Raw genomic sequence first — 14,487 nt, 5'->3', positions numbered from 1 at the left:
ACAAGTTCCTGCTGCAAAAATAAAATAAAAGGCATCAGCAGGGACAGCTTGTGAAGACGACCCCAACAGCTCCTGCTGCAGTATGGCAGAAGGGGAACTTGCTGCCCTCTCTCATGGGAGGGCCTGGAAAGTTGGGGGCAAAGAAATGGGGGCTGCCAGATCAGCCATTCATCAACTGAGCGCGTCTCATGCCGAGACGGCCGTTCCTCTTTCACTGCCACCGCTGCTCCACATTCTCCAAGAACAAGGTTGCCAACTTCCAGGTGGTTAGCACAGGGGCGAACAGATATAATAAAGTGCAAAATTATATTTAGTGCTACATCATCAAAACATCAAGATATATACGGACAAAAATTCTTATCCTGATATGTACAAAGCAGATAATCCTGTTTGATACATAGTCCTGTATATAAATCAATGAATTTCAAATGTTGAATTCCACCTTGGTCCAAAACTGATGTCACCAGGGAAAACAGAAGAAGAGGTCCAAAATTGGGACCATCAGAAGAAGCAGAAGGTAACCTCCGTTTTGGACCAAGGTGGAATTCAGTGTTTGAAATTCATGGATTTATATACAGGACTATGTATCAAATAGGATTTTTTGCTTTGTACATATTAGGATAAGAATTTTTGTCTGTGTATATCTTGATGTTTTGATGGTGTAGCACTCAATATAATTTTGCACTTTATTGTATCTATTCGCCCCTGTGCTAATTTCCAAACCTGTAGGTATTACAGTGGTGTTCCTTTTGATAGTAACCTCCAGGTGGTGGCTGGAGATCTCCCACTATTACAACTGATCGCCGAGCGATAGAGATCAGTTCCCCTGGAGAAAATGGCCGCTTTGGCAATTGGACTCTATGGCATTGAAGTCCCTCCCCTCCCCAAACTCCGCCCTCCTCAGACTCCACCCCCAAAAGCTCCAGGTATTTTCCAACCCGGAGCTGGCAACCCTATCCAAGACGGGCAGCAGCCCTCTCTCCCCGATTCGGTGTTATTCAGCAGCGAACAGGGATCAGCTAATATTCGTACCGTCGTTTCTTTGGCACTGATCTCCACAAAAACCGGCAGTGGGGTGGAGCAGTTGGACTAAAATCTGGGAGTTCCAATCCCCCACTCTGCCATGAAGCCAGCTGGGTGACCTTGGGCTAGTCACAGCTCTTTTAGAGCTCCCTCAGCCTCACCTACCTCACAGGGTGTCTCTGGAAGAGAAGGTGATTGTAAGCCAGTTTGATTCTTCCTTAAGTGGTAAAGTTGGCATATAAAAACCAACTCTTCTTCTTCCTCCTCTTCCTCCTCCTCCTCCTCCCACAGAATTTTTTACTAGCTATGTAATACCATTTAACATATCATGTCTAATACTCTAGACTTTGTTTCAGATTTCTGTAATACTCGACCTGAGTTCGATCCCGACGGAAGTCAGGTTCAGGTAGCCGGCTCAAGGTTGACTCAGCCTTCCATCCTTCCGAGGTCGGTCAAATGAGGACCCAGCTTGCTGGGGGTAAAGTGTAGATGACTGGGGAAGACACTGGCAAACCACCCCATAAAAACAAAGTCTGCCTAGGAAGCGTTGGGATGTGACATCACCCCATGGGTCAGGAATGACCCGGTGCGGTGCTTGCACAGGGGACCTTTACCTTTACCCCTATTCTATGGTTTATTCAATATCTTGTCCTATTGATTGCATCAATTTACACTGTGTGATCTACCTTGAGTCTCAGCGAGAAAGGCGGACTATAAATATAACAAATAAATAAAACCCACTGCTCCTTCACTGCCCCTTTGCTGCCACCAGTTTTCCCAATCCCAACCTAACGCAACCCTCCAAGCAAGGGATCAGAACAGGCCAGGTCTGGCACAGGATTGGTCAACAGGGCACACGAGGGCAATGTCAGGGAATAAGAAAACTAGTTTGTGTGTGTGTGTGCGTGCGCGTTAAGTGCTGCCAATAGGGTTGCCAGTTCCCTCTTCACCACCAGCGGGAGGTTTTTGGGGCGGGGCCTGAGGAGGGTGGGTTTGGGGAGGGGAGGGACTTCAACACCATGGAGTCCAATTGCCAAAGCGGCCATTTCCCCCAGGGGAACTTATCCCTATCGGCTGGAGATCAGTTGTAATAGCAGGAGATCTCCAGCTAGTACCTGGTGGTTGGCAACCCTAGCTGTCAAGTTGCTTCTGATTTATGGCGACCTTATGAATTAAAGTCCTCCAAATGTCCAAATGTCCTACCTTTGGCAGCCTTGCTCAGGTCTTGCAGACTGAGGGCTGTGGCTTCCTTTATAGAGTCAATCCATCTCTTGTTGGGTCTTCCTCTTTTCCTGTTGTCTTCCACTTTTCCTAGCATTATTGTCTTTTCCAGTGACTCTTGTCTTCTCATAATGTGACCAAAGTACGATAGCCTCCGTTTAGTCATTTTAGCTTCTGGGTTCAGGCTTGACTTGATCTAGAACCCACAGGTTTGTCTTCTTGGTGGTCCATGGTATCCGTAAACCTCTCCTCCACCACCACATTTCAAAAGAATCAACTTTCTTCCTGTCAGCTTTTTTTTTTTTATAGGGAGCGTCAAAAACATCACTTGAAGGGGAGGTGATCTTGGCATTGCTGGAAAAGTTTGCAAAAAACCCCACACCCGGATACCCAACCTTGTGAGCCATTTCTACTCCGCTCTAATTTTGAACGCCACAAGCTGCACTTCAGCATCTTTACTTAAGTGCCCGACTCTCTGACAGTTTAATTTCTCTCTTCGGTGCCGTTCCCAAGCTGTAAGATGCAGCCGGAACCTAATGCATAATAAACCGTTACACTTGTCATGCCAGAGTTTTCCTGGGCAGAATCTTTATTACGGTCATACTGACAATGCAAAGAGCCACTCACAATGCCTTGCTCGGGTACCAGATGTGGAGATGAATGTATAATTTTGGAAGTCCATGAGATGGGAGTATTATTGGGGAACAGAGGAGGAAACGGCCATGACTGCTTCTTTGGAAATCCACCATATTTTGCACACGAAGAGCAGAGGGGCCCAATGAACACATGAAGCTGCCTTATACTGAATCAGACCCTTGGTCCATCAAAGTCAATATTGTCTACTCAGACCGGCAGCTGCTCTCCAGGGTCTCAGGCAGAGGTCTTTCACATCACCTACTTGCCTAGTCCCTTTAACTGGAGATGCCGGGGATTGAACCTGGGACCTTCTGCATGCCGAGCAGTTGCTCTACCACCGAGCCATGGCCCCTTCCCCAATGGATTCCACAATGCTTATTGAAGTGGTTAAGAGTGGTGGACTCTGATCTGGAGAACCGGGTTGGATTCCCCACTCCTCCACGTGAGTGGGGGACTCTACTCTGGTGCATCGGGTTGGTGTCCCCATTTCTACACATGAAGCCAGCTGGGTGGCCTTGGGCAAGTCACAGTTCTCTCTGAACTCTCGAGGCCCACCTACCTCACAAGGTGGCTGTTGTGGGAAGGGCAGGATATTGTAAGACGGCTTGATTCTCCTTAAAAGGTAGAGAAAGTCCGTGTATAAAAACCAACTCCTCTTCTTCTTCTTTTTAGTAAACCTCTTGCGAGGACAGAACAATGTTTTAATAAGCAGGTTCGTGTAGCTTGAATTGCTGATCCCTATCGCTTGAATGAGAAAAAGGACGGAGGCTTCGGGATGTATAAAACATGTGGGTCACAACAGGTTTGTGCATAGACGACAAACGTCGTGACGGTTCTTTATTCCCTTCGTTTCCGTGTTCCGTTACCGATAAGTAATAAGCAATTATTGTAGGAGCCTGGAGGAATACTAGCAAACTCAAGGAGTCCTGTGACAGAAATTGTATATCATCAGGACAACCATAGGAACAGGGATTCTTCTCAGGTGGGGAAAGACGCTGGGATATTTCACCCCCGTGCTGCCTGAAAATGTAGATCCTGGATCAATCAGAAAGTGAACATAAAACATGGCAGAATGCAAGTTAGTGAGCCAGGAGAAAGCATGGCTTGAAACGAAACGAGATAGTTACACGGGCACAAGGATTCCCACTCATGGAGTGCAATTCTCCCACCTTTCCCCTTACTGTGACCATCCAAAATACCCCCTGAAAACCTGATCTTGGAGGCGAGGGCATTTGGGGCGGGGGGCCATTTCAGGCTGCTGATGGGAAGGGGGTGCAGGAAAATTGCATTTCATTAATGAAAATTCTTGTGCCTGTGGAAACACTGAACGCACATGGATCAGACCTTTGATCCAAATAATTGCATACTGGACTGGGGATATATTTCTGGGTAGCAGTGTGTGTGAACAAGATCTTGGGGTACCAGTGGACTGTAAGCTCAATATGAGCAATCAGTGTGATGCAGCAGCAGCAGCAGCAAAGAAAAAAGGTGAACGCAGTTTGGGGGTTTATCAACAGGGGAATAGCATCCAAATCGCAAGATGTCATAGTCCTGCTGTAGACCTCATTGGTCAGGCTGCACCTGGAGTACTGTGTGCAGTTCTGGGGGCTTCATTTCAAAAAGGACGTGGACAGAATGGAGCGGGTGCAGAGAAGAGCAACGAGGATGATCAGGGGCCTGAAGACAAAGCCCTACGAGGAAAGGCTGAAGGACTTGAATGTTCAGTCTGGAGAAGAGGAGGTTGAGGGGGGCATAAGAACATAGGAACATAAGGAAAAGCCTTGCTAGATCAGACCCAGGCCCATCAAGTTCAGCAGTCTGTTCACACAGTGGCCAACCAGGTGCTTTTAGGAAGCCCACAAACAAGATGACTGCAGCAGCATCCTTCCTGGGTTCCACAGCACCTAATATGAGGTAGAGGAGGGACAGGATTTCTCTCTTGAAGTATTTGAAGGGCTGTCAGAGGAGGGCAAGGAGTGGTTCCTGTTGGCAGAAGAGGCTAGGACTCGCAATAATGGGTATAAATTATGGGCTGGGGTTGGACTAGATGGCTTGTATGGCCCCTGTAAGGCACATTCTTCTCCCTTTAGTTTTCTATTACACCACTATGTACCCTTTTGTAACTTCAGTCCTTGCCTCTGAGCATCTGCAGAAAGAAATGCTGAAAATCCGTACAACCTCCCTCCTCTCTGTAAATTTCTCTCTTGATTAAAATTGAATAGATCTGAAACAGATATCAAATGCCTAAAAAGGGTGGGGGGTGCTGGATTTCAGGAAGAAACTGGCTAAAGAGGAACTCCTCTTATATGCATCTGCCATCATATCACAAATGAGTTACGGAAACACCAGCAAGGGTCTTTCAAGGCAAGTGAGAAGCAGAGGTGGTTTGCTACTGCCTTCCTCTGCAGAGTCTTCCTTGGTCGTCTCCCTTCCAAGTACTGACCCTGTTTAGGTTCCGGGATGTGACGAGACTGGACTGTACGATACCACTCCACATCACTTAACAACACTACAAAAACCCGAACTCAAATGCAAAAGAGCTGTCCACAGCTTGTCCTCATGCCTCCAATGTAACACATGAACACATGAAGCTGTTTTATACTGAATCAGACCCTTGGTCTATCAAAGTCAGCATTGTCTACTCAGACCGGCAGCAGCTTTCCAGGGTCTCAGGCTGAGGTCTTTCACATCACCTACTTGCCTAGTCCCTTTAACTGGAGATGCCGGGGATTGAACCTGGGACCTTCTGCAAGCCGAGCAGATATTCTACTGTTGAGCCACGGCCCCTCCCCTCCAAGTCCCATCTCTTTCCAACAAGCAGCTCACACACAGATGGCGTCTTACTGAGCCACGAGGGTGGTTTTCCCAGGGACCCTCCCCTCTTTTCTGGTGTCACAAAGGCCTTTAAACATTGGTGGTGTTTTTGGAAAGTGTGGCATTTGGGACCCAAGCGGCCACCTGGCCCTGCAGATTGGAGGACGTGTCAAAACAGGAAGCCAGGAGAACAAAACACGTGTTGATCAAAGCCAAGGCGAAGAATCAAGAAGGAAGAGAGGGGAGAAAAGTATTAAACTCATGCATCTCCTAAAAGGTGTAATTAACCAAGCCGCTTAAATGAAATAATACGTACATGATTATTCAGCCTCGCCCTGAGGCATTCCCGGAGCAGAAAACATGGCACATTCTCTTCCTGCCAAGTCATCCAATAAATCAAATGGATTGCAACCTCACAAGAATACTGTGATTATCATTCCCGGTGCTCGAGCCCGGAGCAAGTGGCTCCTTCACAAACATGCAGATGTCACTTAACAGACATCTGTCCCTGCCGCAACCAGCCTGCAACCCATTTCTGGTCACAGGGCTGAATTAAGAGAGCCAGCGTGGTGTAGTGGTTAAGAGCAGCAGTTTGGAGCAATGGACTCTAACCTGGAGAACCAGGTTTGAGTCCCCACTCCTCCACATGAGTGGCGAAGGTTAATCCAATGAACCGGGTTGGTTCCCCACTCCACATCATGCAGCCAGCTGGGTGACCTTGGGCTAGTCACATTCTCTCAGCCCCACCTACCTCACAGGGTGTCTGTTGTGGGGAGGGGGAGAGAAGGCGATTGCAAGCCGGTTTGATTCTTACTTAAGTGGTAGAGAAAGTCAGCATATAAAAACCAACTCTTTTTCTTTTTCCTAAACTCCATGAAATAAAAGTTCAATAAAATAGAAGTAAAGATTCGGTACTGGAACTGTGCAGAAAAGCTATGACCAGGGTCAGCAACCTGCTGGAATTCAGAGCCAAAGGATGTCAAAGTTCAGACAAGAATACAAGAGAGACCTTTTCGCACAGTTGCATGCAACTCAACATGACAGGGGATTGACATGTCAATTAATAATCCATAACGTTCCGGCAGCCCAAACACCATTTGTTGCACGCCCTTTGTGAGAAACTGGCCCAAAAAGTCATAAAGATACACAGAACCACCCTGGGCAATTGCTGGAGCACGCTGGAATCAATCTGCACATGGCTCATGTGTGGATTACTGGCTACTGATCACTTCTATTTTATTTGTTTGTTTGTTTAGATTTTTAACCTGCCTTCAATCCCCAGCCAAGGCCGGGCACAGGGCGGCTAACAACAATGCTAGTACAATAAAATCCCATAAAATATTATAAAATCACAATTAAAATAAAGCAATTTAACAATCCCGACAGATCATAGAACAAAGTAATAAAATAGATGGTGCTCGTTTTAGGGAGTAGAGACCATTGTAAAACCTGGGAGCAGTCAGGACTCCTACATTTAATTGGAACAATTTATAAACAACAGTGAAGAGAAAGAGGTGGGGGCATTATTTCCTTTTCAGTAAAGTGTCTCTACGAAGTAGGAATGCCAGCCTCCAGGTGAGACCCGGGGATCCCCCAGAACTACGTCTCATCTCCAGACCATAGAGATCAGTTCCCCTGGAGAAAATGGCTGCTTTGGAGGGTGGACTCTGTGGCATTGTACCCCATTAAGGTCCCTATCCTCTCCAGGCTTCATCCCCAAATCTCCAGGAGTTTCCCAACCAAGATCTGGCAACCCTACCCGCCTGGTCACCCACTTTGGCAATTGGACTCTATTGAAATCAGAGTTTTGATGACCACAATAAAGGAATGTTCACAGAATGTGAAGCTAATTTGCATGGACATCATACTATGCACCCCAGATATGAAGGGAGCCTGCCAATCAGCTCTTTCCACCAGTCCTCAGCAACACTGAACTTCTGAACCTCAAAACTGATGGACAGCTCGGCTTGCAAATGCCTGAAGGATGGGGGTGACCCCCTTGCGAGCCCATACAATTGGGCCCACTGTCCCAAAGTTCACCAAACTTCGTTGACCATATAAGGAGAGTCCCTTGCAACCACACTGCAAATTTGGGGACTCTACCTCCAAAAATGCCCCCACAGGAGCTTAGGAAAAAATCCCCATAGACTATAATTGACCCAATTTTTTTGGTAAACCCGGTAATAAGCCGAATACCAATATTTACTGGTATGGGTATTCGACTTATTCCAGGTTTACCGAAAAAATCGGGCCCAATAAACCCAAACCTGAAATTTACTGTGGGTTTTTTTTTAATAACCCTGTTAGCAATTATTGAAATGCAAGGTTTTGAAGTGCCTATAAACTTTATTTATGGGAAAAACATATATTCTGACAAACACATGGAAACTTTGGGAACGTTGGCATCCACAACTATAAGAAGCCAACAGATTACATACTTGCCTGGTACGGGCTTTCCCCAGTAGAGAAAAACAGTGTCTTACCTTCACTGTTAGGAATGTGGATCACAAGACCAAGTGCTTCCTTAAAGACAGCCTCAGGCAATATCTATAGGCTATTCTAATAAGATATGGGAGTAGACACCCAATGTGCATTGAATGTACGCAATTGTAACGCCCCTGACCAGAAGTGATAAAGGTTCTTGCAATCCTTTGTTCAGGTGTGCAAGCTGTCCTGCGCATCTGGGCAGTTTCCACCCGGTTTGTATATTGGGGCCTAATAAACAACTGCTTTGAATCTTCAACCTCCTCCTGTGTTATTGTCATTGGGGATTAATACAAAAACGCATGCATTTCAGTTTTAGGTTTTGGGAAATATAGCACAGAAATGAAATGTGATATTTTCTGGTCAGTAACTGCAACAAATTATTATTATTATTATTATTATTATTATTATTATTATTATTATTATTATTATGTTTGTATGATAAGCAGCTTTGGGAGCAATTTTTGGTTGGCACGTAGAGTCAATCAATCAGTCACTGTCATTCACATGGAGCCTATTCACCAAAGCAAGAAGCCAACTTCAATAAATTAACAAGTTCTGAAGGCGCTGCCGACTTACGAAATTTCTCCAGGTCATAGCAGCTTTCCGACACTGGCATGGCTGTGATGGTTAGCAGAGGGCAAGGGTTTCCTCCCAGGGAATGGCACAGGGTCTGCTTCCGAAAGAAGATTTTCTTTGGGTTCCGGTTTTGTTCCAGAATGTCCAGGTGAGACTGAGAAAGAAAGTGGGGGGGGGAGATCAGTTGTAATTAGGGTTGCCAGGTTCCTCTTCGCCACCGGCGGGAGGTTTCCCAATTCCAGGTACTAGCTGGAGATCTCATGTTATTTCATCTGATCTCCAGCCAATAGAGATCATTTCCCCTGGAGAAAATGGCCGCTTTGGCAATTGGACTCCATGGCATTGAAGTTCCTCCCCAAAACCCCACCCTCCAAAGCAGACATTTTTTTCCAGGGGAACTGATCTATGTCATCTGGAGATCAGTTGTAATTCCGGGAGACCTCCAGGCCCCTTGTTAGGGTTGCCAGGTCCCTCTTGGGCCACCAGCGGGAGGTTTTATCAGCAGAGCCTGAGGCGGGTGGGGTTTGGGGAGGTGAGGGACTTCAATGTCATAGAGTCCAATTTTGTCCAGGTGAACTGATCTCTATCAGCTGTAGATCAGTTATAATAGCAGGAGATCTCTAGTTAGTACCTGGAGGTTGGCAACCCTATCCGATGTGAAGTTTGGCTAACTGGAACCCAAGCCAAGGATCAGCCTACTGCACTAGTCACAGGAGCAGAAAGGAAACTCGGGTGATTCATTCTGCTCCTGACGGAGTCTGGTAAGCTTCACAGTTGCCCAGGTCCCAGAATTTTTTCAGTCCAAAGTTGGGATGCCAGCCTCCAGGTGGGATCCCCTGGAATTACACCTCATCTCTAGACTACAGAGATCAGCTCCCTGGAGGAAATTGATGCTTTGGAGGGTAGACTTTGTGGCATTGTAACCCACTGAGGTCCCTGTCCTCCCCAGGCTCCATCCCCAAATCTCCAGGAGTTTCTCAACCAAGACCTGGCAACCTTAGTCCAAAGTCAGCAACACTCATATCTCACACTCATATGTTCTTCTGCAGGCAACCATGAAGCATGAACCTAGAAATACTTTTTTTTTGTTTTCAAATGTATCCTCCTGGAGTAAATATCATTCTACCCAAAGCAACTCCGCTTCAGCATGCTGTTCCTAGTCGCGGTCTCCTCCGTGGGCATAGATCGGTCATAAATATGCCTGCGGTTATTAAATGTACATTAGATTGTGACCAGTGTTTCCAAGTCACTGTTTCCATATGGGATTTTTATCATCTTTCCGAATGCATTCTACAGGTAATCGAGCCCTCGGGTTGCTAAATCACTTTGCATTCATTACAGGTCTGAAAAGGGGGGGGAGGGGGAAGAGCCCGCTATATTTTGCACTGACATATGCTGGAAAATAAAACCTAATGACGCACAGGCCTGAGCTGGATTTTGTTCATCAGCCCGGTCTGCACAAATGGAATCGTTTTCCCACGGCAAAAGGTTAGAAGGCAGGAAGTCCGGATTTCTTTTCTCTGACCTGGTCAAAAACATCACCAGAAAATGTCCACCGCAATCATGGCTTGGCTATCAGCAGGAAATGAGTAACTCTCCATATTTTAGTTCATGCAAGGGATATATATATATACATGCTATTTATTATAAACTTTTTTCTATGGCTGTGCCGAAATTACGCATTGGTTTCAGGGATATTTTTTTGCAGCATGGGGGGAAAACACCTCCCTTTTAAAATTTATTTCTCAGCATTATAGGTAGGGTTGCCAGGTCCCTCTTCACCACCAGCGGGAGGTTTTTGGGGCGGAGCCTGAGGAGGGTGGGGTTTGGGGAGGGACTTCAATACCATAGAGTCCAATTGCCAAAGTGGCCATTTTCTCCAGAGGAACTGATCTCTATGACCTGGAGATCAGGTGTAATAGCAGGATGTCTCCAGCCGATACCTGGAGGTTGGCATCCTAATTATAGGTGAAAATGTGTGTTCGCTAATCTACATTCCCTTCTCCTTGGACTTGGCAACAGTTTCTTTCCTGTTTCTTTCAAACTGTTTGCTTTGTTTTGCAAATGCAGTCTAGAGTTGCCAACCTCCAGGCGGTGGCTGGAGACCTCAAACTATTGCAACTGATCTCCAGCCAATAGAGATCCGTTCCCCTGGATAAAATGGCCGCTTTGGCCATTGGACTCTATGGTATTGAAGTCTCTCCCCTCCCCAAACCCCACCCTCCTCAGGCTCAGCCCCAAAAACCTCCTGCCGGTGGCGAAGAGGGTCCTGGCAACCCTTGCCTTACCCAATCTGATTAGCCACAGTGTTCGGTAAAGAAGCATTAGCCAAAGGGAACAAGGTTTTAGAAGATAAATGAATCATCGTGCAAGCTATTTTTCAGGGTCTATTTCTGCCTATCCACCACTAGAAGAGAAACTAGAGAACATTCTGCACCGACCCGTCGTTTTGACTGTGACCCCTTGAGAAGCCATCAACCTTCTTTTCTTAAGCTTATGGAACAACCAGCATCCTTCAAACCTCTCCCTCCCTTTTTTTTTTTGCAAAACATGTGCAGCGATTTCCCAAAACCAAACCGAATGAAAAGGGGCTCCGGTTCCTGTCACATTCGCTGCTGAAAGAGGATAGTGTGAATAGAGAGATGAATCATTTTATTCAGGGAGATGCAGGCTGCTGGGTGCCAGCATTTTAATAACTGGGACTAGCAGCTCAGTCTACTGCTGAGTAAAAGTGGGATGAAGTGGATTTCACCAGCTGTAGCTGTTAGTTTTGCATGCAGAACCGAGAAAAGATGCACCTGTGAAGATTCCTGCAATTATTTAAAGTATAAGAGGACCCCCTTGGAAGGAAGGCAGCATGGTATAACCTGATCTTGTCAGATCTCGGAACCTATGCAGGGTCGGCCCTGGTTAGTATTTGAATGGGAGACCTCCAAGGAATACCAAGGTTGTAACCCGGAGGCAGGCAATGGCAAATCACCTCTGAACACATGAAGCTGCCTTATGCTGAATCAGACCCTCGGTCCATCAAAGTCAGTATTGTCTCCTCAGACCAGCAGCGGCTCTCCAGGGTTTCAGGCAGAGGTCTTCCACATCACCTACTTGCCTAGTCCCTTTAACTGGAGATGCCAGGGATTGAACCTGGGATCGTCGGCATGCCAAGCAGATGATCTACCACTGAGCCACAGCCCCGGTTAGTCTCTTGCCTTGAAACTCCATAAGGTGTCACCGTAAGTCGGCAGCAGGAAAAGAGGAAGACGAAACATGAGATGGATTGACCCTATAAAGGAAGCCGCAGCCCTCAGTTTGCAAGACCTGAGCATGGCTGTTAAGGATAGAATGTTTTGGAGGACATTGATTTATAGGGTCGCAGTGAGTCGGAGGTGACTTGATGGCACATAACCCACACACATTCAGACACATGACAGTAAGGCATGCTCCCCCTAACCTTCCTGGTACATGTGGTCACCATTTGGTCTGAAATGAGGACCACATATATTTCTGGCTTCATGCGCCACAGTTCACTATAGTGTTTACTTTAAGCAGGAAATACCCACCGACCCCCCTGGGGCCAATTTCAGATGAAATGTCAACTGTGCTTATTGGGAGGATTGCAGATTGTGTGCGCGCCCAGTTGTTAGGCTCCAAGTATGCATGATACTATCTGAAAAGATCACTAGTCCTGCTATGCTTGTTCCATAATCATTGCTGAATCAAAAATCCCATTCCACATCCATCCACAGCATCGTCTATGAACGTTGCTTGTTTGGGTCTGCTCATGCTGTTCATGTTATTGGACATGTATTTAATACACATGAGATGTGTGGCGATTCCACAGTGATAACACATGTTCAAACCGCTCGCTGGGCCAAATTTCTTCACACAATGCCTAGTTAAATTGTGGACCTGTCCCAGGATGTGGTGGTTGCTGCCAACTTGAAAGGTTTTAAGAGGGGAGTGGACATGTGCTGCTAGTCAAAATGGATACCAGTCATGATGCATACCTATTCTCTCCAAGATCAGAGGAGCATGCCTATTCTATGAGGTGCTGTGGAACACAGGCAGGATAATGCTGCTGCAGTCATCTTGTTTGGGGGCTTCCTAGAGGCCCCTGGTTGGCCACTGTGTGAATAGACTGCTGGACTTGATGGGCCTTGGTCTGATCCAGCAGGGCTTTTCCTATGTTCAAATGTTGACAAATGCAGTCCTGTTCCATGACATGGACCAATCAGATAAGAATGGCCAGGGAGAATTCCTATTGGAGGGAAACTTTGAAGCACCCCAAGTGGGTGATGGACAGTTAACATCTTGAAAGCATGAATTTACCAATAGGAATATCCAGAGCCTGTGCCAAGAACTATAAAAAAATTATACATGCACCCGCTCGCTTCCAGTCTTTGCAGAGACTCATAAAAATAAACCAGTTTTACCATCATGGCTGAGTAGGTATAAGGGTAGTGGTAGGCCAAGTAGCAGACGTCATCCTTATGGGGGAACACAACGGTGAAGGAGAGGGTGTAGCACAGTTTCCCACTGGTGCCTGCTGCTACAGCAGCTGCCGTACACCGCTGGTAGTGATTTCTGGCAGAAGAAGAGATAAAGAGGTTCACCTGGATTTTTGTTGATCTTGTCATTCAAAACCACAGTGAAAAGCGTACATGTGTTAGATCAGGATGCCCAACCCGGCTTTTGAAATTCTGACACTATTACACATGAACACACATGAAGCTGCCTTATGCAGAATGAGACCCTTGGTCCATCAAAGTCAGTATTGTCTACACAGACGCGGCTCTCCAGGGTCTCAGGCAGAGGTCTTTCACATCACCTACTTGCCCGGTCCCTTTAACTGGAGATGCCGGGGATTGAACCTGGGACCTTCTGCATGCCAAGCAGATGCTTTACCACTGGGCATAGGGTTGCCAGCTCCAGGTTGGGAAATATCTGGAGATTTTGGGGGAGGAGCCTGAGGAGGGTGGGGTTTGGAGAGGGGTGAGACTTCAATGCCATAGAGTCCAATGGCCAAAGCGGCCATTTTCTCCAGGTGAACTGATCTCTATCGGCTGAAGATCAGTTGTGACAGCAGGAGATCATCAGCTAGTACCTGGAGGTTGGCAACCCTAGACTGCATTTGCAAAATAAAGTAAATAGTTGAAGAAGACAAACAGGAAAGAAACTGTTGCTGAGTCCAAGGAGAAGGGAATGTAAAGGTTGGCAAACTCAGGTGTCATCCTAAATTAGGGTTGCCAAAATCCAGGTGGGGTCTGGAGGTGTCCCGGAATTATAACTGATCTCCAAATGACAGAGATTGACTTCCCTGGAGGCATTGGGAGCTTTGGAGGGTAGACTCTATGGTATTGTGCCCTGCTGAAATCTCTCCCCTCCCCAAAATCTCCAGGTATTTCCTCACCTAGAGCTGGCAACCCTAGAGACAGGATAAATAAGGTTGCCAATCTCCAGGTACTAGCTGGACATCTCCTGCTATTACAATTGGACTTTATGGTATTGAAGTCCCTCCCCTCTCCAAACCCCGCCCTCCCCAGGATCGCCCCCCAAAATCTCCAGCCCTATAGACCGGGGTGGGGAACCTTTTTTCCGCCAAGGGCCATTTGGATATTTATAACATTATTCGCAGGCCATACAAAATTATTAATTTAAAATTACCCGCCCACGCCCTAAGCAGGCAGATGCCCCAGATTACCCTCCCCCCGGCGCGGGCAAGCAGGCAGACAT

At 46.7% G+C, this 14,487-nt stretch overlaps 1 protein-coding gene across 1 annotated transcript in view; it reads right to left on the bottom strand.

Moving 5' to 3' along the window:
• The window catches only part of AGBL1 (AGBL carboxypeptidase 1), a 351,974-nt gene that overhangs the window by 268,756 nt on the left and 68,731 nt on the right, over nucleotides 1-14,487 (bottom strand). The window contains exons 15-16 of the mRNA XM_056866097.1: nucleotides 13,188-13,338; nucleotides 8,758-8,911 (exon numbers count right to left, since the gene is read on the bottom strand). Of these exons, the coding sequence (XP_056722075.1) occupies nucleotides 8,758-8,911; nucleotides 13,188-13,338 (305 nt within the window). The remainder of the gene's footprint in view (nucleotides 1-8,757; nucleotides 8,912-13,187; nucleotides 13,339-14,487) is intronic.

Source organism: Euleptes europaea, chromosome 20 (genome assembly GCF_029931775.1).
Source record: "Euleptes europaea isolate rEulEur1 chromosome 20, rEulEur1.hap1, whole genome shotgun sequence".
In the NCBI taxonomy this organism is placed as follows: Eukaryota; Metazoa; Chordata; class Lepidosauria; order Squamata; family Sphaerodactylidae; genus Euleptes; species Euleptes europaea.
This window is presented reverse-complemented; position numbering and strand designations above follow the sequence as displayed.